Source organism: Beta vulgaris, chromosome 9, assembly GCF_026745355.1.
Source record: "Beta vulgaris subsp. vulgaris cultivar EL10 chromosome 9, EL10.2, whole genome shotgun sequence".
Classification (NCBI taxonomy): domain Eukaryota; kingdom Viridiplantae; phylum Streptophyta; class Magnoliopsida; order Caryophyllales; family Amaranthaceae; genus Beta; species Beta vulgaris.
The window spans coordinates 52,025,015-52,045,750 of NC_079210.1; the positions used below are offsets into that span (position 1 = coordinate 52,025,015).

General features: G+C 36.6%; 3 protein-coding genes across 5 annotated transcripts; all 3 read right to left on the bottom strand.

The window, feature by feature from the left end:
• Nucleotides 1-27: 27 nt before the first annotated feature.
• On the bottom strand, nucleotides 28-7,822 carry LOC104904665 (hypothetical protein). Its single transcript, XM_010693005.4, has 4 exons — nucleotides 6,457-7,822; nucleotides 5,535-5,710; nucleotides 5,108-5,331; nucleotides 28-1,130 (listed from the first exon to the last, which is right to left on the bottom strand). The coding sequence occupies exons 1-4, from the start codon at nucleotides 7,562-7,564 to the stop codon at nucleotides 305-307; spliced, it is 2,334 nt and encodes a 777-aa protein (XP_010691307.1). The 5' UTR covers nucleotides 7,565-7,822; the 3' UTR covers nucleotides 28-304.
• A 3,651-nt stretch (nucleotides 7,823-11,473) lies between these two features.
• On the bottom strand, nucleotides 11,474-14,838 carry LOC104904668 (B3 domain-containing protein Os01g0723500). Its single transcript, XM_010693008.4, has 5 exons — nucleotides 14,699-14,838; nucleotides 13,298-13,451; nucleotides 12,749-13,190; nucleotides 12,483-12,649; nucleotides 11,474-12,084 (listed from the first exon to the last, which is right to left on the bottom strand). The coding sequence occupies exons 2-5, from the start codon at nucleotides 13,412-13,414 to the stop codon at nucleotides 11,782-11,784; spliced, it is 1,029 nt and encodes a 342-aa protein (XP_010691310.1). The 5' UTR covers nucleotides 13,415-13,451; nucleotides 14,699-14,838; the 3' UTR covers nucleotides 11,474-11,781.
• Nucleotides 14,839-15,097: 259 nt separating this feature from the next.
• LOC104904666 (uncharacterized) lies at nucleotides 15,098-20,551 on the bottom strand. 3 transcript variants are annotated; one of them, XM_010693007.4, is made up of 10 exons: nucleotides 20,330-20,551; nucleotides 19,649-19,762; nucleotides 18,852-18,925; nucleotides 18,298-18,400; nucleotides 17,449-17,499; nucleotides 17,170-17,311; nucleotides 16,856-16,994; nucleotides 16,215-16,320; nucleotides 15,990-16,080; nucleotides 15,098-15,323 (listed from the first exon to the last, which is right to left on the bottom strand). In XM_010693007.4, the coding sequence occupies exons 1-10, from the start codon at nucleotides 20,466-20,468 to the stop codon at nucleotides 15,098-15,100; spliced, it is 1,185 nt and encodes a 394-aa protein (XP_010691309.1). In that variant the 5' UTR covers nucleotides 20,469-20,551. The 3 variants fall into 3 exon arrangements, with proteins under 3 accessions (XP_010691309.1, XP_010691308.1, XP_019107627.1); XM_010693006.4 differs by having other exon boundaries at nucleotides 16,856-17,006; nucleotides 20,330-20,550; XM_019252082.3 differs by lacking the exon at nucleotides 15,098-15,323 and having other exon boundaries at nucleotides 15,858-16,080; nucleotides 16,856-17,006; nucleotides 20,330-20,549.
• Nucleotides 20,552-20,736: the final 185 nt, after the last annotated feature.

Here is a 20,736-nt window from a genome sequence, read left to right on the forward strand (position 1 = left end):
TGAAGAGAACGCACCCTCAAACATAAATTTCAAGAAAGGCCTCTTTCCAAAGGTATCAGGGTAACTTGGTTAATTCAACCTCTGAGTTTTGCAATTACAATCTGGCAAGTGCAACTGTGCAACTACAACTATCACTGATGCTTGTATTATAAAAGCAGAATAATTTTACACACTTGTATATATATATAGGCCATTTTTCACCCCTTCTCCCCTAGACCCCTACTTTCCAAAAGAACAAAAAATTTTACAGCATAATCACAAGAAAGAAAAATCCCAACTTCAATTGTCTTAATAAATACCAGTTCTAGGCAGTCGTACTCGTGGTTCCCTTGTGTTTACGGCTCTGAGAAGAGTGACAGAGAGCCTTTAGATTACTGTACATTTCTGAAGCAGAAAGTGCAAATTCTGACAATGACAGGAACAACTCTGGTAATCGAGTCTTAAGGCTTGTTAATGACTTCTCCCTCACATGAGTACATAGGCGCTCATATTCTTCAGTGTCATCCTCGAGTTTCTTCTTTGCATTCTCCACCACAAATTCCTTGTCCACCATAATCTCATCCTTGTTGACGCCATCTTCAATTGAACTGGGGTCCATGTCATCGGAAGGCACCCTTTTCTGCATATACTCATTAAGCCATTTATTATACTGGCGCTGCTTTTTCTCAAGATCTCTCCTTGATTCTTCTACTTTTGCCCTTTGTCTGATTTCGTCGTCTTGTTGTTGGACTAGAGTATCCAAGACAGCAGCAAAGTTGTAGATTGCACCCTTTGCATGCTCATCGGGAAGTTTCTCAAGATGATCATGCCAAGCAAAGAGGAGGTTTTGAATAGGAGGGTTCTGAGCCCTTGGGGGAGACGAAACCTTCTCTTTCAAGCTGCTTTCGATGGGAATAAGGTTAAGCTTTAACCAGCTATTAAGGGCTCTAATGTACTCTTTCTGATGGTTCACCATTTTTTCAAAATGTGTGTTCCACTCCCGAACTATAGCCCAAAGCTGAATGGTTCGCTCGTGGTGGTGATCCGTTGTTTCCTTGTTGGACTGAGAGATGTCAATGAATCTCAAATGTGCAGCAATATTTCGCTGATTCTCATGGTGCACTTGCATAACTTCCCACATGGTGGCCATCCTGAGGGAGAGAAAGGCATAAATTATGAAAGGAGAAAGAAGCACTAGAATGATGCAAATGTACTGAGGTAACAAGATGTCAAAACCAATATAACAGTCGCCATACTACAAAGATGGACCAATGAGCTGCAGCAGTTACAACATATGAAATTTAAAGTATTCAGGATGTTCTTTCAGATATTTTTATCAGGTAATCCTCCAGCAAAAATATTTTAAGCTCTTTCAAATTATTTTTGGTATTATTGACGACCAATTATTCGAACCTTGGTTTCCTGTGATGCTAGTTTCATGATAGAGTATCCGCACGTCATTGAGAAACATACAATTAAGGCAAACAATGTTGCTCCATTTACAATTGTTTGCTCTCTTCCGAAGACCACACATGGAACAATAATCTATATAGATTTACATTTTGCATATTTCCAATTAATCTCCAAACACAGAGTACAAGTCAGCAAATGGAGTAAAATTACTAAAATACATAAAGCATCATTTTTCTGATCTCCTCAGTTTAGGAATTCTGAAGGCAAAGAGAGCTTGTTGCATTCACAGAAAACTCGGTACATGATAAAAAGAAGCATTGGACTCGGCAAAATTTCAGTGCATGCCAGAGTGCTCAACAAGAATTCTCAAATCTCAAGGACAAAGCTATGTAATGCTCAATAGTACTTCAAGTTCCAAAATATATTAAAAATTAGGGAAATTCCCATTGGTAATCCTAACTTTGGCTTATTTTCAATGGTAAACCAAAACAATTTGACTATTAAAAATAACCCTATACACCTGCCATCTGTGAAGTTTTGCTCACTTTCCGTTTCAGTCCGTTAGGTGAAATTCTACTTACTTTACTTTATTCCTAAATTGGCAAAAGAAATATTATTAGTTAATTGGCCTATGGTCCACTTTTATTTGCTATTAATATTTATTTCGTACAAGTGGACCCAAAAAGTGGATTCAATGTTCTTTCTCAGCCCTTAAAGGCTAAAACCACCACCGTCATACCCCCCTGAAACCACCTGACCCATTGAAATCCCAGCCTAGCCATGAAACCACCACTGAACCCCCACTCACTCCAGCCACCAAAACCTCCATTCCTCCCCTTGAAACCACCGGATCTATAAGAGAGGTGCAGGGCAGCAGCAATGCAGGCAGAGGGAGGAAGTCAGGAAATAGACCAATAGGGGGTGACAGCAACAGTGGCAAACCAGTGGCTACCAGCAAGAGCAGTGCAGCAACGGTGGCAGCACCACCATCAAATTAAGGAAAAAGAAATGGTGCAGCAGCGCCGCCGACCCCATGAACACAAGCACCAGCAAGGTGAAGGGAGAGAGAACAGCGCAGCGACACTGAAGAGGAAAGCTCCGGCGAGTGCAGGAAACGGCAGCGGAGGTTTGGGGAGGTAACAAAGCAGGAGAAAGAGAGATGCGAACAGAGAGAAAGTCACGGGTTGGGACTTGGGAGAGAGACTGAATGAGGGTTTTGGGGGAGGGTATGGTTGTTGGAAGGGTGGTGGGGTGGGGTGGGGTGGGAGATACCAGTTGGTTAGGTGATGGTTTGGGATTAACCTGGGTTAGAATAGTAAATAGGTTTAACGTTTTAACCATCATATAATATTAATAAGTATAGGGTTACTTATAATAGTAACATAAATTGGTTTACCATTGAAAATAAGCCAAAGTTAAGTGTTACCAATGGGAATTTCCCAGAAAATGATAACTGATACAAAAGATGACTCTCAAGTACTACTTTAAGCAATAAAGCAACTATTTAAGAATCTTGCTATGCAGAAAGATACTTTATTGTGATAACACCATGAGGAAAGTCTATTTCAGATAATCTAGTCTTGACCACAGAGTCCATGCACATGAGAAAAGGGATGCATGTGTTTTTCTTCGTCTATTCCTTTTTTGTTTCACTTTCTAATTTTTATTACAGCTCTGTTGGAAAGAGCTTCAAAAGGAGGGGAACCAGCATCTATAAGGTATAGAACAAGTATTGATAATACAAGGAGTCCAACACATCTCCAGAACCAAGATTCCCGATTTCCTAAAGCAAACTGTTGTCAACTAGCATCTTGATTAGTTAGATCTGGTCACCAAATTGTCAACCTCAATAGCTCATCATAGTAATATTCCCAAGCATCATGGATTACTAGCTGATAATACATCATACGCACCCCAAATAAATATATTAAGGGGGAAGAAGGGTATGGATGCAGTTGCTTAGGATTGTAAAGGGATAAGCTTATGGTTCAGAGTGTACTATAGCCAGTTTAAAGCTTGCAACATCCATAAACACCACTATAGTCACTAAACTAGTGCTAATTTTGCCATTTACTGTCTCACATAGCATCCTATTTTGCAGTAATTTTGAAAAACCTGTTGAAAAAGTAGCAAAGCAATACTCACATAAAAGTATCCAAGTGCCTAACTGATTACCTCAATGATTGACATGACAGATAATGTCTTTGGAACTTTCATAAAGGGCTCAAGTCTACAGGTCACTTCAAAAATAAAACCCCAAACAAACAAGCAACAAACAGCTCTCTGGAGCAATCCCACAAACACAAAGTACTCAGTGAAGCCAACATGAGTTTGTCAAATACACAAGCTGAACTTGAATACATAATTTGCCCCTATGCAGCTAACAGATTATAAAGGATACTGCAAGGTTGCCAACCCTGTACAGTAAGAGTAAGAGGGCTAGGGCCATAATGTAATTTCAAAAAGGTGTGCCTTAGGTGTGTGGTGCACCTAGGCTAGATGGGGGCTTGGTTACACTGAGACCACCTAATAAACTTAGATGGATGCATGAAGGTACTCCTCAGGCTACCCCAACCCAGGCGCAAACTGTAGCTTCTCATCTGCTTACATGCACTGAAGCATCTTACACGAGGGATAAGATCAAGAATCACCACCTCACTCACATGACATGAAAAGGGATTTCCTCACCCCTCCTCTCATCTATCCTGATTAGAGCTCGACCAAACCCTAACACTTCAGATCTGTTCAAGCAAGGTTCCTCTTTTTCTCAATCTGCTAAAGCCTGAAGCCAACACCAGTAGCCAGCCATAGCAGGCATCTCTCTCTGTCTTCAACCCAGTGCTGATGCCATCAATTTTCAATACCAATCAATCTACAAGTATGTCATAATCTCTCAATCTACTATTTTGATTCATTCTTCTTTGATTCATTGTCTACTCTCTTGAACAGTCCAATTTTTCGTGAGCATCTTCTTCTCTCTTTCTTGTTTCATCCTCCTCTCTCTGTCTTCTCTATTTTTTCTCTTCTTTGATGCTCACCCTTCATATTTTTTGTTTTTCCTTCGGCTCTCTTTTGTCAAATTTTTCTTCACTTTTTGATGTATATTGTTAATGTGCAGTGTTAGTGTTCACTGACATAGCTAAAACTCTAGGAAGCAAAAGCTGCTTACTACCCACAAAGAGAAAGTACACACACCACACACACACACCACACACACACACACACACGTGTGTGTGTGTGTGTGTGTGTGTGTGTGTGTGTGTGTGTGTGTGTGTGTGTGTGTATATATGTGTGTGTGTCTCCCAGAGAGCCTGACTTGTAATCATGCGAAGCAATAACCTTTTAATGGGAGAATTTTACTTGTAACATTTGTCAAATAGTACCCACAAAGAGAAAGTACACACGCCACACACACACACACACACACACACACACACACATGTGTGTGTATGCGTGTGTGTGTGTTCGTGTGCGCGTGCGTGTGTTTATGTGTGTGTGTGTGTGTGTGTGTTTTTTCCAGAAAGCCTGACTTGTAATCATCCGAAGCAATAACCTTTTAATGGGAGAATTTTACTTGTAACATTTGTCAAATAGTATCTAAAGGGTGCAATTTTACTTGTAATTTACGAAAGCATATTAATCAGAAAACAACCATATTCAAAGTTGAGGCAGGTACATTGGGAGATCCAATGTATTAAAGTGAAAAGTAACTTACGCATCAACAAGTGCCACAAGCTTTGGGTACAACTGCTCATCACGCAGCCGACTTATTTCTGATACCGTTGAATCCATCGACTGCATATCCACAATATACCTTGTGTGTAAATGGCTTACAGCAGCCTTTGTCTTCTCCAATGATTCAGAGTTGGTGCCACGTTTCTTTTGTTTGTTCAATAATGCAACTTTCCTCTGATAGTCAAATTTCATAATTTCACCCGCCTGGCCAATATCATGAGGCAAAAAAGATATTATAAGGATGCCCAGAAAAAATAATCTACAGATTGCAACAGAGACAAACTACTATCACACACTAGGACATCTATGCTAAGTACAAACTATGTTGCAATGACGATAGCATATAAAGGCAATGCATGCCACTGCACAATCAGAAATAGGAAATGTTTGAAGGAAAAGGAAATTACTTTAACTTCATCATATAATTTTTTCTCCCATGCAAGCAACTTATCCAGCACAGTCGCATGAGTTTCATTCTCTTCTGAATCAAAATCATCCTTAAAATCTTCAGTATTGGAGAGACCTCTAAATGATCTATTCCATGTGATAACTCGCATAACTCTTGCTGAGTGATCAATATGCCCTATAAAAGTAAATGCAATTTCAAGTTAGAGGTTACCTTGTAGGCTCATTCGACGTTCAATTGCCACAAAGACAACTATTGGAGAAATACAGTATTGGCATTTTAAATTTTTTAAGAGAGAGAGAAATCGGCCAATTATGTGTACATGTTTAGAAGCTTAAGTTCAATCTTCAGGAAGCAAAAGAACAGCCTTTGCTTTAAAGGAACATTAGCTACTACTGCTCTCTTAAAAATCTAGTAGAGGCTTAAGAAAGCATAGAAATTTAAAAGAACCACCAGTGAAAAGACAGTAATCTACAACCTAGCATTAAAGCATCATGACTTTCTTCAAAATTGTTAGCATCAATATTTACAACACACTCGTTTACAGCTTCATCATACTCGCCAATGAGAATCCAAGCCAAAAGAAACACAAAACTTGATCTACTAAGGCCTCATTTACTAATTGGCACATTTCACACAATCTAGTCCATAATCCCTCCCCCCACTCTATAACATATCTTTCTTATTCATCATTAAAATCAACTAATTGGCATTATCTAGAACATGTTCTCTTGTAGATTGATCATGTACACTACTCTATAACCAGAGATTCGAACATCAAAAAGCAGAGCCGACCCTCAACTCTAACACATTAGTAACATATAACTCATCAACAAAACAATGTACTACAACCAAATCACATACTTACATAATAAAGATCAACATGTTAGTTCAAAAACCAAAAACAAAGAAAGAATCAATACCCCTATTATCAGCAAAATTAGAATGATAATGCAATCGAGTCGCCTCAAGCATCTTAGAAACCTGATGAGCACTCTCAGAAGCCTTAAGAAAACAATCATCCAACTCACTAAAAACTTGCACTAAATTGACATTCTTCCTCCTCCCTTCTCCACTACCACCACCACCACTCCCTCCTTGCCCCACAACTTGCTTCCCCTTCTTCAAACCCTTTGGCAATGGCATTGCTGGCATAACCATCTCCTCCACTACTTCAATCGACGGCGGAACAGCCGTATTAACCGTAGCTTGAACAGCTGAACTCCTCATAGCCCTTTGATGATACACAGTTCTCTCATACTCCTCTCTATCCCTCCTTATATCATCATCATCCCTCAAACTCCCACCAGGCATATCCTCTGTATTAAAGAAGTAATCCCAAGTTGGATCATGAACTTGTGGAAGTGGTGGCGGTGGTGGTGGAGGTGTCCTACTTTCTCTCTCCTCCGGTGGTAACGAAGGTGGCGGACCCACCAAATTATTTACATTATTATTATTACTAGGAATCGTCTCCATTCTACCCCCAACACTCTCACTATGTTTATGCTTGTGATGATTATTATGATTATGATTATGTTTATCATTCTCATTCTCTCTCCTCCTCATTCTTAACCTCCCCAAATCCTCTTCTTCCTCTTCTTCATCATCTTCATCTTCTTCTTCAACAATAGTTTCCTCCAACATAGGTTTCGCACCCGGTTTCGACACCACAAACTCTGGCATTGAGGCAGCGCGTTGAAGGGGAGGTGGCATGTCAGGGACAGGTGGAGGTGGTGGTGGAAGAGTTCTCATTGGTGGTGGTGCTGGTGGTGCTTGAGATGAAATTTTTGTGGGTCCTACACCAATTCCACCAACTGTAGTTCCAGAGGAGAGAGAAAGTGGGTTGTTTGCAACTTCACCTTGTGCGAAGTCGCTGAGTGCAGCGCCGGCGTTTTTGAGCGACATAGCGTAAGAAGAGTGCGCAGCTGCGAAGGCGTTGCGCGCAGAAACGGCGGATTTCATGAATGATTTCCTGTCTTTGCATCTTGATACTGCTTCTTCGTTCTCGATCTTTGATTGAGAACAACCCATTGATTCAAATGGGTGTAATTCTGGGAAATAATTTATGGGTTTGCTTTGATTTGGTGTTAATTTAAGTGGGTAGTAGATGAATTATAGTATAATTAAGTGTGGAAGGAATATTAGAAAGGTTGAGTAAAGTAAAAATGGGGGAAAAATAAGTAGAGAGAGAAAATAAGAAGAAAGATGCTTAAACAGGAAAGAGAAGGAGGAAGAAGAGCACAAAATTGTGTCTCCCAGGTTGAACAAGAGAGTAGTGAGAGTGACGTTTGTTTCCGTTCTGTATTTTTCTTTTTTTATTATTATTTTTATTATTTTCTGCAAAAAAAATTTTTATCACAAAAGTCATTGATATACAGCAATTATGTGTTGTTAATTTCCATATTATGTACAAGTTTTCTTAATGACGATTTGGATCATATTGAAAAGTTTATTTTCTCCAAGTGGGACATAATTTTTTCCTTGGTGTACAAGTTTGGCATAATAATATTAGAGAAAACCTTAATATAAGAATAATTTTACGATAGTTATAATTTTATTATAGTCATTGTAATTTATGTTGTATAGATCATTTAATTTTTGTGTTTGAACTTGAGTGTTGGTTTCATCAAAAGAAATAATAAATATATTTATTATAAAAATAGATAGACAGACTAATTTTTATGATGTGTTGTAGTCAGGTAGAAATTTAGTTTTAAAATAATGGTTTTGTAGGTCGATTTTTGTACCAATTTTGTAGTATTTATCTATATGATATTCAATAAATTATATTTTCTTTGTATTCCCCTTTAAGTAAACTAAATGAAAGGATAAGATTTGTTAATACGAACAAAGGGTTGAGCTTCAAGCAATTACAATGGCTACAATTATTATCGTCATTGAATAACCTTCTTAATATACTAATTAAGTGTCAAATATCTAAATATGAAATTAGAATATGATGAATTTTGCACATTGTGTATTTGTAAAGATATTCATATAAGTTAGATTCCAAACTTTATATATCTAACAATTATTTAAAAAATTATATGATATTAGATTATAGAGATTAGAGAGTCAACCTAATTTTTTCTATAAAAAAAACCTCGATTTTCAATCATTTGTATGAGAGTTAATTTTTTACATGGAAATTTTTTTGCAATTATAAAAAAGCGGAATAATTATTGTAGTAACATCATGAAAAAAACTTGAAAAATTGAAACTAGTAATTGACCTAAGTCAAAAAATAAATAAATTAGCCAAAGTAAAACATTACTTTTATACAGTATGATCTTTTAGGCTTAATGTTAAATTGCTAATTACTTAGCATGACAAATGACATATAAAACTGGATTAGTGAGATATCTGCTTGCATCTCTATACGTGAGTTATGATGTTCAAAGTAAGTAGTTATTTCACCCAAAAAAAAAATAGTTAAGGAAATATACTACTTTATATATTGACATATAATTTTCTGACTCAGAAAATCGGCTAATAAACTCAAAAATATAACAATCCATTCTAGGTTGAAATCAAGCATGTGCGCCGCACACACACATAAATGAAATAATTCAACCCTTTAATTTTATAGCCCACCTTTTATATATGAATATCATACCAAAATGAACAAATACAACCAAAGAGAAATATATGTCCCTTATAGTCTGTTCATGCATATATAAGTTTAAATTCAACGATGATATACTCACATGATGAAGATTTAATGCTTTCTAGTAAGTGTTATCTTTTTTTTGTAATTATTATTATAGTTGTCTAGAGATTGAACTTATAAATTACTTCATCTATTTGACTTTTTCACTATTCACAAACTGCAATATACTAGTTTATTTTTGATGATTATAGTCAAGTGTGGATCTTGTTAGATTCGTCATTTAATTTTTCGTTACATGCTCTTGTATCATGACACTAATCTCTTTCTTAATATGATGTACTATTTTAAAGAAATGACAAAAATTACTACAACCTATATTGAACTATTATATTTACGAAAATCACATAAAATAACACGTATTTTTAAATCATTGACACCAATTTAACACTTTTACAAAAGCACATCAAATATAGCAAATTGAAACAAGAAGTAGCAATGTAGCATGAAGGTTATTGATCACTTCATCTTAAACAAATATCCTAGAACTAGATCATTCCCTACTACTATAACCTCTATCATTAGTTCATTACTAAAAGCATCAACAAGTGTATCTTCCATCAGTGAATAATTCTAAATGCGCCAAAATTTGTGTGAGTGCAATTTTCCTTTGTTTTTTTTGGAACTTGCATCAACAAATACTCATTTGTCCTTTATCCTCTTAATGGCATAAATTTATCAATTTTGTTCTGCACATTTTATTGGTTTAGAAACTAGTTTTTAGGCCCGGGCTACGCCCCAGGCAATTATATCTTCATTTATTAATATTTTACTTTGAAATATTAACATCAAGTATCACTTAGTTTAGTGGTTTAAGACATTAGTATATGTTCTTGTGATATCGAGATCGAATCTTACATAATGCATTTTCTATTTTTTTAGTGTATGTGGATTACATAGCATAAAATTCTCCAAACGAAGGCGCCACGTGACATCGTTCCGTGCTTAGGAACGCCTTTTAATATATTAGTATAGATAGATTAGACTGCTGCATTAAATCCAAGGTATTATCATTAAAGAAAAAGAACGAACATGTGCAAGTGGTACCCCAAAATAGACATAACATCCAAAAACATCAACACATAAGAAAAGATGTCTTTTTTTTTGTTCACCCATTTGTAGGCTTTCATCTCAGCTTTTGTTCATTGGCTGTACTTTTTATTTTTATTTTTTATTTTTTTTTATTAGGAACGATAATTGATCCAAAAATCTGGAATTCGGAATGGTATTTTTTTTTTTAATAGTAAAATTAATTCATTAATAAAAAGTCATACGACATCTACATAAGCAATCGAATCAAACAAATACATAAGTTGAATTAAACAAAAATTTCCTTCATAAAAACTACGATCGTCAAACAAATCTTGCAATGTGGAACATCTCCGCTTATATCGCTGGAAAATACAGCCTTGTTGGAGAGACAATCTAACGATCCCTTGTAGTCGTGAGGACGATTTCCGTCGGATTCATCTGACCGTATTCGAAAAATTGATAACCTTTGTGATCCCGCATAATTCTTCACCAACAAAATAATTTCACGGCAATCCATTAGATCTAGTATCCCGGATTGTAACCTATAGAAATTCCCCCTCAGGAGAAAAACCCTGTCTTTCGAAGGAGGTCGAAAAACCTTGTCTTTCGAAGGAGATCGAAAAACCTTTTCTTCAGAAGGAGATCGAAAACCCTGTCTTTCGAGGGAGAAATCGTTATTGGAAACCTAAAAAACAAATAAAAAAGCAAAAGTGGGGGCTTTCCAACGGTAAAAACCGATGGAAGCCCCTTTAAAAAATCAACAATGGAGGCTAGGGTTTTTGAAAGTAGAGAGGAGAGAGGGGAGAGAGAAAAAAAGGGTGGAGTCGGTTCTGATATGTGTCGAATTCGGAATGGTATTTCACTGAGCTACCACCTCTCCCTCCATTGGAGGTACTTTTTAAGTAGGCTTTAAAAGTGATATTCTCAAGCCTGAATGTGATAATTTACTGTGAGAAAAGAATATAAAAAAAAAACCGAAAGAAACTTCTAGATCTAAATTATCAGATTAATTATAACAACTTACGTTGCTTTTGGCTGTAAAGATTCTTGGTTGAGGTACATTATACAATGCAAGAAATTATGATCTAGATGTAAGCTCATATTCGACTGTAAGAAAATTTGAAGTTTCAACTTACAATGTAGTCATAAATTTCATGTAGGATAATACTACTATTACACACTTTTATAAAGCTGACTGAGATTTTAATCCGTGACAGTTTTTGCTCATTGAAGAAACATAATATTGAAACAGGGAAATTATCATTAATCGATCGCTATATGACAATTACACCCATACATAAAGATAATCTAAAACATCATTCCGAAAGATTTCATCCAAGTACTAAGATAGACGCTTCCGGATCGCTCTTTTAATCACAGAAAGGATCCATAAAAGTTTTGCTAGACGATCTTTACGACACAGTAATGCTATTATAATTTACAACCTTCGTGAGCTGTAAATATGTGCTCTAATTAGATTGCGAATGCTCTAACTAGTTCGATAGTATAAGCTAAAAAAATTTACTTGAGACTTCCGTTGCAGAGGTGGCTAGACAAGACGCCTGGATACAGTCAAGGGAACTACTTCTCGAACAACCCGAAATATGTGAACATGAAAGATGGGGTTTCTCTTGATACATGAGTCTCCCTTCTGAACAAGCTCAAACACACAAACATCACGCTCTTCAAGATTGTTGTCCAGAACAAATGTAGACCACCCTCGTATGATCTGACACTGTGAAGGTGTCCATCTGCATCCGACCTTCCAGCTCTTCTCTACTCTGGGGACCCGTAATATGCCCTCATGAGACTCGGGAAGCATATGTTCTACTGCCCATTCTTTAGGGACAGTCTGCATCCATCCACACCAACTTTGATGTTATCTAGCAAGGAAGTTTTATCTCTCCCTAGCTTTCATAAATTATGTGCAACTTTTTGTTTTGAAGTACAGTAATAAATGTTTATGATTAGTTGATTATCCTATAACTCCAGTAAAATCTCTTATAGTATAAGAAGTTGGTCTTGTATAAAAGTTTTTGGACAAAAACTGACTTTTTTTTACATTTTATATTTCTGTGATCTTTTTTAATTATTATTACCTATTTAACTACCCAACTTTTCAGCTAATTGTTAATTGATGACTGTTACACCTCTTTTAAAGAATTTCACTTTGCAATTCTTGCTAGTTTAGGTGTTTTTACAAGTCAGATGATCATATGAAATACGCGTAGAAGTAAAGAAAAAACATACCAGATGAAAACCATGATAGACATGTGTAGGAAGCATAATGATTTCAATCATATTATCTCTTAAGCTCTTATGTTTCTTGTACTTAATAGCCCTGTTAGAGGCACATTGCTTTTCTTTCTCTGTGACCTTCCGCCTTTGAGATATGTAGAACTTTTTAGATTGTGCCCCTGCAAATAAAATAAAATGGCATGAAACAAATGAACTAATGGAAGTAGTCTTGCAACGTAAGTATATAAATGATTTTTTGTTGAAAATAGGATGTGTACCTTGAGAGCTCCCCCTTTTCTTATATAGCATAGGACTAGTAAACCCCTCTTGAGTAGAAGCTCTTTCTTTCCTGTCTTTGCTTTCAGTCATTTCATCTACTTTACTCTTGCCTTTAGATTGACCATTCTCATAGTGCAGGAGACTTCTACAAGTTCTAGAGGATAAATTCATGTTCGTTGCGAAGTGCGAACCTTCAACCTCACATCCCGTAGTATCAAAAATCGAGACCTCAAACGACGAATCACCAGCATAGCAAAAGACTAAGAAATAACCCATCATAAGACCATTATCCCTCACAAAGTTCCCCCAACCATCTGAAAAGAGGACATCTTCCTCTGTTTCAACAATTTCAACTCTCCATACATGTCCACTTTGCCCTCTAAGTGTGCATGAGCTTGATAAGTCCCCCTTAAAACACTTAATAAATTTCCTAGGAATTCTCTACAAGAATTTTCACCAAAAATGTACATTAATTAGTTAGTTAGAACTGATCTAGGATTAATATACTAATCACTTGAATTTATGAGCCTTTTCAGGCGTAAACCTACCAGCTGATGCTCAAAGTTTCCAAGCATCACCTTGAAGAACTTCTGCTTTTCGGATGGGATCTCATTCCAATATTCGTATCGCTCTAAAGTCTTGCAACTTTCACAAACATTTGCCATATTGTTATAAACTAAAATGCTATCAAAGTATCAACACCTGAGCCAAATTCAAATCAATAAGACATCATCATTTCTCAAAATCAGAGGCCATTTATACCTATGTATGCTACTAGAAGATGAATCATAGCAAGAGAGCAGGCTAAAGATCATCTATCCCTCGGTCTATTCATAAGGTTGATACTCTCGATTTCTCTACTTGACCTAGTAAAAAAAACACTACTAAAATCTTATATTAGTTAAACTGAAGAAGGAAAAATGAGGTATAGTACCCAGAATTGCTACCCCAGTTTGAATGAAAGCAAATGAAACAATGATCTAAAGTTTGGCATATGGAAAGATCATAGATCAGCACTTAACTCCCTATTATCCATTCAAAATAAAAAGATAATCTGGACATCCAAAAGACCAAATAAAGCACTAGATAGCTCAATTCAAGGTGCAAAAGAATAAGGTATTTTGTCAAACTCTAATCGCAAATACAAAATTAAATAAAACAAGACACTATTGCTAGATTCCTGAAGCTCAAGATCAAAGTTCAGAAAGAAATTTCAGCAAAGAGAAGAAAGAAACACTCAACGATCCAAGTAGTAATCATAAAGCAGTGCAAGTATCTTTGGCCTTTATAATAAAAGTCTGACATTAACCTCTATAATGAAGCATGTAAGAAACAAATTACTCCAAGACAGTGATTTTCAGCTTGCGGGAAATGTATGCTTATTCTGTTATAGGAATTTGCAACTTCACTAATCCCTAACCATCGAGAAAATTACTAGGTGGATAAAGAGGTTACTATATATGGAGGTTATAGAAAAGTAATAATATTGCTCTGTAGGAAATGTTGCTTGGTTAAGCAAGCATGACGGAAAAATTGGCAAAAATCCAAGAATACAACAAATGGTGATCCTAAGCAAAATTTCTATCTACAATTACAACCCATTTGGTAGACAATAAATTACCTGTAATAGTACATACTGATCTTTTATGAGACATCTTGTAAGAAAAAACTCGTGCCTATGTCCATGTTAAGAAAACACTTCATCTCCAAATAAGCGCATGTTCTTCATAAATTTTACCAATACCACTCAATTCCACATAATGAATGGAAAAAACTATAAGCTACTGTATTTATACAAAAATAATTCCTCTAAAAAAACTACAAGTTTCATCAAAGAAAAACAATTTGGCCAAAGGCTAAGAATAACACAAGCATAACAAATGAAGAAAAGGAAAGGAGAAGATAATACAGAAACAGAAAAGAGAAGAGACAAAGAGAGAATGACTGACCTGAAAATTTCACCGCCGACTGACCTGAAAGCTTCACCGGCAAAACTAAGGTAAGAGCAAATTAGTCCAAGGGAGAAATTTGTCAAGAGTTGAAAGCTTAATATTCATCACTATTCTCTCTGAAAATTCAATACTAAGGTGAGTTGAAATAAGAGTTGCACATGGAGAATATAATGGAGGAGAGAGAAAAGTAGTGTAAAGGATGATTAATAATGGGGATTGGCTGAGGCAAAGGTTTTCCATTTTTGTTAAGCTCAAGTGCAAAGTGTGTCGGAGGGAATTTTTGGCAATGTTTGATATGGCGTTATTTATGAGAGAATAAGGTTGGTTTAACTGATAATGACATTTCAGCCTTAGGGGCTGTTTGATTTGAGTTTTCAGGAATACAAAACGTTGCCACTACCGCCACAATTTTGCTACCACCACAACCACCATTTCCATGCCGCCGCCGCTGTTACGGTGAGGAAGAATGGGCAGAGGCCGTAGGGGTACGTTGGGGGTATACGGCTGCTGGTGAGTGATAGACTTGTAAATGAGAAAGATGGGGCCAGAAATAAGGGGTTTCAAGCCTTCAACCAAACACTTCATATGGTTTCCCATATGCACAATAATGACTAATTTGATCCTGAAAATGACATTTTACCATTTCCAATGGGTAAATTACTATGAATATCTGTTAAAGTGCATGATTTTCAATTGTTGCTAAAGATGGGTAAGAGTGCACATAGGCTCTATGAGCTGGATAAAATAAGTAAAGCAAGCACAAAGAATTTAAGTTCAATAAAAATAAAGTTAAATTCAGCAAAAAAAAGTCTTAACCCTTTTGTATTTACTGGCGTTGGAATTTTAGTGTACCTGGCTAAGATTTTCTATATTCCCTTCTTCAAACTTTTGTCTAGTTATAATATTGTAAGATGCACCTCCTAAAATCACAAGATTAATGCATATAATTCATGAGATAATTCATGATTGCATTCTAAGAAGATGCCAGTCTCCCCTCACCTTTTCTGTGACTGTGTCTAGTACTAGATTCGAGCCAAATAAGGCAAAATGGTGAAGCCACATATTTCAGCAGCAATGAGACAACAGGCTAATGTTTTTGCAGATCTATTACTCATAGTCCTTACTAACATCAGGCAAACTAGAAGCTCCACAGAAGAGCAAAGACAGACTAAAACAAGTTTTACGATTCAACACTCATACAAGTCTCTCTTACATGTGTACCTTCACCTTTCCTAGAGAGCCTAACCCAGAAAAAATCTCAGTTTTTTAACATTTCGCTGTGACATACTTTATCTCCCAGAGCTCGACATCATTTCCTCTCTCGTACTCTCTCACATATTGAGGAATTTCTGAAAGATCAATACACTTGCCAGTAAAACCTGGAAAAAAACAAAAATTGTGAGGCATATGGTCTCCATCATCAATAATATCTAATGTCTGTGTAAAAGTGTCCGGGAATGAATGAAGTTTATGATTTAGTATGACGCAGTGAAAAGATAATAAGATTGCTAACCCTTTTCGACCCTCAAGAAGCTTAGGAAATGTGAGTACCCATTTGCAACAACGTCAAGATCGTTCAAGCTGAAATTGTATCGCTTTTCCAATGCAAGATATAGCACCTGAAAGGGCATAAAGAAATTCAAATTACAAATTTCTCATCTACAAGGCTAGAGGTCGTAATTTAGAAAACGATCATAGGAAAGTTTTAAAAGGTCAAAATATCCTGTTAAGCATCGCTATAACTTAAACACAGCCATGGCAAGTTGGCAACAGCAAAAACAACAATGACCAGTCAAAATGGATACTGCCATGGGTGGGGTTAATTTACAATCACCAAGTGCCAGAACAACATGTTATTTTTTTATCATTCGCAGCGAAGGTTAGAGGTTCGATTCTTATCCGCCTTTGCGCCCCATCTAAGACCCATAAAAACAGATGACTTCTGAATTCCTCAGAATTTTAAATGGGAGAAGAAACACACGCGCCCACACACATGCACCCCCCCCCCTCCCGCGCGCGAGCACACACACACAAGAGAAACACGCGGCACGGACACGCACACAACACACACACACGCACGCACGTAACACACACACAAAATAAAGAGGAAAAGGAGGATTGGGATTTTAGCTTTTAGCATTAGAATTTCAATACCTTTTCAGGGTGTTGGCACATCATCTTCTGCAGAACACTGAAAAAGGCATCAGTTAATTCATCACTATAAATCACATCAGCAGCTAGCAGCAGAGATGCTCTGTCGACTTCTTCCACCTCTGAAGACGTCCAGGAATACCTGGATGGCAAACTGTACAAGTGTAAAATAACTTGCTACCCTCCCACTGAAATATATAAGGCAGAACAAAATAGTGAAAGAGAATTCCGCTGACCCCATTATTGGGAATTAGGGACTAGAAAAAAGAGGGGGAAAAAATGCAGAACTCCATAACCCTGATAAATTGTTTTCCTACCTAACACTGGAACCTAAATCCAGAGGTGGCCATGGTTTCTGCCAATCAAGCTCTCGTACTTTGACTGAAGATTCACTTCTGAACAATCCAGAGTTGATGTGAACATTCCTAGCACAGTTGTCAAGAACTTCAACACCATGGTCTGGGAATGAATTTTGTTTTGCGGATTGTTAGTAGCAACATTTGGGGACACAAGAAAATTCATAACATATAAACAGGCATTTTCAAGACTCCAGCATCTTTAAGATATGAAACGCAGATGTTAAAAAACAGAAATACCTGTTATGAAAACAGCCTCCGCAACACGTGCAATTAATATACCAACCAATCCTGAAAAAGACAGAATCAGGATCCTGTTTAACTGTGAGTTGGGATGCTTTGGGTTGCCAGCATCAGCTCCGAAAGAAAATTTAAAAACCAAGCGACAGAATCTTAAGTATGCTAGAGATGAGCTGAACAACAGTCTCCCAAAGGCCCCACTTCATTACAAGCCTACTATAAGAGTGCTTTATCTTGGTTATAGCTTAATACTATTCCCTCCATTTCATGATGTTTATCCTCCTTTTCTTTTCAATGTGTAATGAATCAACCTAGGGTGAGGGGCACTTTTGGTATTGCGATAATTAGTTAGTTTTAATAGTAGCGTGAAGAATAAGATTGGGAGTTAGGGAGGAAATATCTCTATAAATAGAATAGAATAGAATAGAATAGGGAGAGAGAAAGCATGTTGAATATTGATAAGAAAATTGGGTGAGCTTTTAAGAGTTCAATGGGAGAGAACAAGCCTCTCGAAAGCTTGTAACTATCCTTTATATTTCTGTAACTTCAGTTTAAGAATCAAAATTTCTCTTTCTTCCTTAATTTCTGCCATTACTGGTGTCCAAACTATATTATTCATTACAAGATGTTCAAATTAAATGTCTAAATTAATCTCTTTCTATGAATTTATTGCACTACTTCTTCCAGAAGTACTTTTCTTAAGTTTTGTGGAAAATCATCCAGGTCAAACATTCTGGAGAAATGGGTATGTAATCCTTCTTAAAACTAACAGTCTGAATCATATATCCAAGTCCTAACATGGTAACACCTATTCCCACATGAAGAACATATCACAGGAATAAACATTACCTGTTCCAGCACCAAGTTCAACGGCAACCGCACCATTGAATACTGAAGATGAAGACATCTTGTGCAATATGTAATCTGCTAATAATAGTTCTGCCCTCCAAACCTGAAACGGGGAAAATGTAAACAAAAAATTCACAGCCTAGAAAAAACCAAGGTGTCATTCTTCTGATATCCAATAAAGATAATAGCTATCTGACACTGACATGAGAAGTCAATCACTGATAATTTCCAATAGAAAGGGCATAAAATTCAATTAGAACAGAGTTCAAACATAAAGCTTAAATTCTTTCACTGGCAGTGTCAAATAAAACTCTCATGATCTGTATCAATGAACTAATAAAGAAGAATTCCGACTTTGAGCAATAAATGTAAATTCTGGAGCATAATGACGACTGCAGTAACCCTAAGGCAGATTGTGAACAAAGCTTTCAGTATATAGTATCACAATTGCAATGACTTGAAAACATAAGTAGACATAATCCTCCATACATCTTGGCTTTATTTTGTGTTCCTCTTGTCCTTGTTTAAGTCAGTATTATAAGTTGGACTATCACCTGTAAACCCACACTTGGGATGGTTGATGTGACATTATGCTGGATACTGACAGCAACAGTGTACGATGATTGTTCTGCACGAAGATAGATCTCCTCAGACAAACATAAAACAGAGGTATGCTAACTTACATTGCGTTCAGATGAGAGAATATGGAGGGAAAGGGTGGGGAGAGAGAGTGTGGGATCCATTTTCCTTTATTTGGATATAAATTGAGGAACGGGATGGGAACGAATGGCAGGATCCATTTTTGTTAATTTTAACCAAAAACCAACTCCTTCCGCTGTTGGAAGGAAAATGCGGCCTATTACTTTCCTCCTCTCCTCTCCTTCTCTCGCTCCCCTTCGTTCCACCAATTTATCCAAGAACACAGCTACTAAAATGGAAGAAGTTTACAAGGAAAAAAACTAAAAAGAAGCCAAGGTCTGAATAAGGCTGATTACAACTGAACTGAAACAAAGTAGTTCCAAATCATTGACCAAATACTAACTCATTCCATAATAAGTTGGAATAGGGTACATATCCGAAGGAAATTTTAAAGCGCAACAGGACCAAATACTTTACTTAATAACACAAGATTACAAAGAGGGTTGGCATCTAGAAATCAGTATAATACAAGAAATTACGAGTGGAAGGCTTTAAAAGCTGCAATATTCATGACTGATTCAGTTATATATTGATCACGATGCACACTAGGGTAAGCTCTAAAGTCTGGTCCATACAAATGTAAGAAGCAGTAAAGTAGGTAAAGGTCGAAAAACACTGAAAAGAAAGAGGACAATTGATTCTTTTCACTTACTGTTTCGTCGAGCCACAATGAGATCCCCATCTTCATCCAAAGCAATAGTCTTCGTGGGAGGTTTTGGTTCGGATATGACTTGGTCACCACATCTACCCACAGTGTGTTCAGCTTCTACAACAGGCCAGAAAGAGAGAAACCTTGATAGGTATTATATCAGTTCTCATATAGGACAAACTTTGATAAGGAAAAAGGAAGAATAAGAGCGCGAACAAGCAACCATTAAGGCCCACCACAACACGACTCAGTTTTCGTTCCGCCGTTCACTTCAAAGTATGATTAACAACTATCACCAATCACCACCTCATTTGGATCAATCCAACCTAACATCATCCACAAACTCATACTACTATTTTTCACAAACTTTTGGAAAACATTCAATGAACAAAATCTTTAACCTCCTCAAAATTCACATTATATAACGAATACATAATAAAATTTAATTACTCCCTCTATTCCACAACCAATTTTCCAATTTAACTTTCACATTTGCCAACTAACAAGTCTGAAGATGCATTTATGCATAAAAACAAAATGATATTTTGAAATTATATACATCCACACAATTCCAACAACATTGTTCTTGACATATACTATGTTAACAAATTCATTGTCGATAATGATAATACAGTAATTGTAAAAGACGACGATTTTAAGGAAGAATTTAGAAGAAACACTTACGAGGAGTGAGAGAGAAGGTGAAGTGAGAAATGTGAGGGCCGGAAAAATTAGGGGGGCATCCCAGATGAACTTCGCTCATCACCACCTCATCTTCCATTAGCTCCATCGTTATCTGCGGCGAAGCCTCGCCTGTGTTCATAGCACGTCAATCTTAACAACTTGATCAACCATTCTTGGACAGCGTTATAGAAATACAGTATACTTTAGTGACTTAGAAAGTTAGAAGGTATTTGGTATGAGAAATTTTGATGTAGGAATGGATTCAAATAATCGTTTCCATTTTAATTGTTTGATATAAGTGTTAAGCAACAAATACAGTTTTTGGAGTGAAATATAATCTCCATTTGTTACCCTTATCAAAATAGTGGAAACAAATTTCCTTTCAACAACTATTAAAGGTAACCGTT

Excerpts from the sequence above, each read along its gene's own strand:
- LOC104904665 (XM_010693005.4), bottom strand. The coding sequence starts at position 7,564 with ATGGGTTGTTCTCAATCAAAGATCGAGAACGAAGAAGCAGTATCAAGA. Across the intron at positions 5,332-5,534 it reads AATTATATGATGAAGTTAAA|GCGGGTGAAATTATGAAATT; the intron begins GTAATTTCCTTT and ends GATATTGGCCAG. Across the intron at positions 1,131-5,107 it reads CTTGTGGCACTTGTTGATGC|GATGGCCACCATGTGGGAAG; the intron begins GTAAGTTACTTT and ends TCTCTCCCTCAG.
- LOC104904668 (XM_010693008.4), bottom strand. The coding sequence starts at position 13,414 with ATGGCAAATGTTTGTGAAAGTTGCAAGACTTTAGAGCGATACGAATAT. Across the intron at positions 13,191-13,297 it reads GAAACTTTGAGCATCAGCTG|AGAATTCCTAGGAAATTTAT; the intron begins GTAGGTTTACGC and ends AAATTCTTGTAG. Across the intron at positions 12,650-12,748 it reads GAAAAGGGGGAGCTCTCAAG|GGGCACAATCTAAAAAGTTC; the intron begins GTACACATCCTA and ends TTTTATTTGCAG.
- LOC104904666 (XM_010693006.4), bottom strand. The coding sequence starts at position 20,468 with ATGAACACAGGCGAGGCTTCGCCGCAGATAACGATGGAGCTAATGGAA. Across the intron at positions 17,312-17,448 it reads GGAGGCTGTTTTCATAACAG|ACCATGGTGTTGAAGTTCTT; the intron begins GTATTTCTGTTT and ends ATTCATTCCCAG. Across the intron at positions 15,324-15,989 it reads GTCGAGCTCTGGGAGATAAA|GATCAAATTAGTCATTATTG; the intron begins GTATGTCACAGC and ends TGTCATTTTCAG.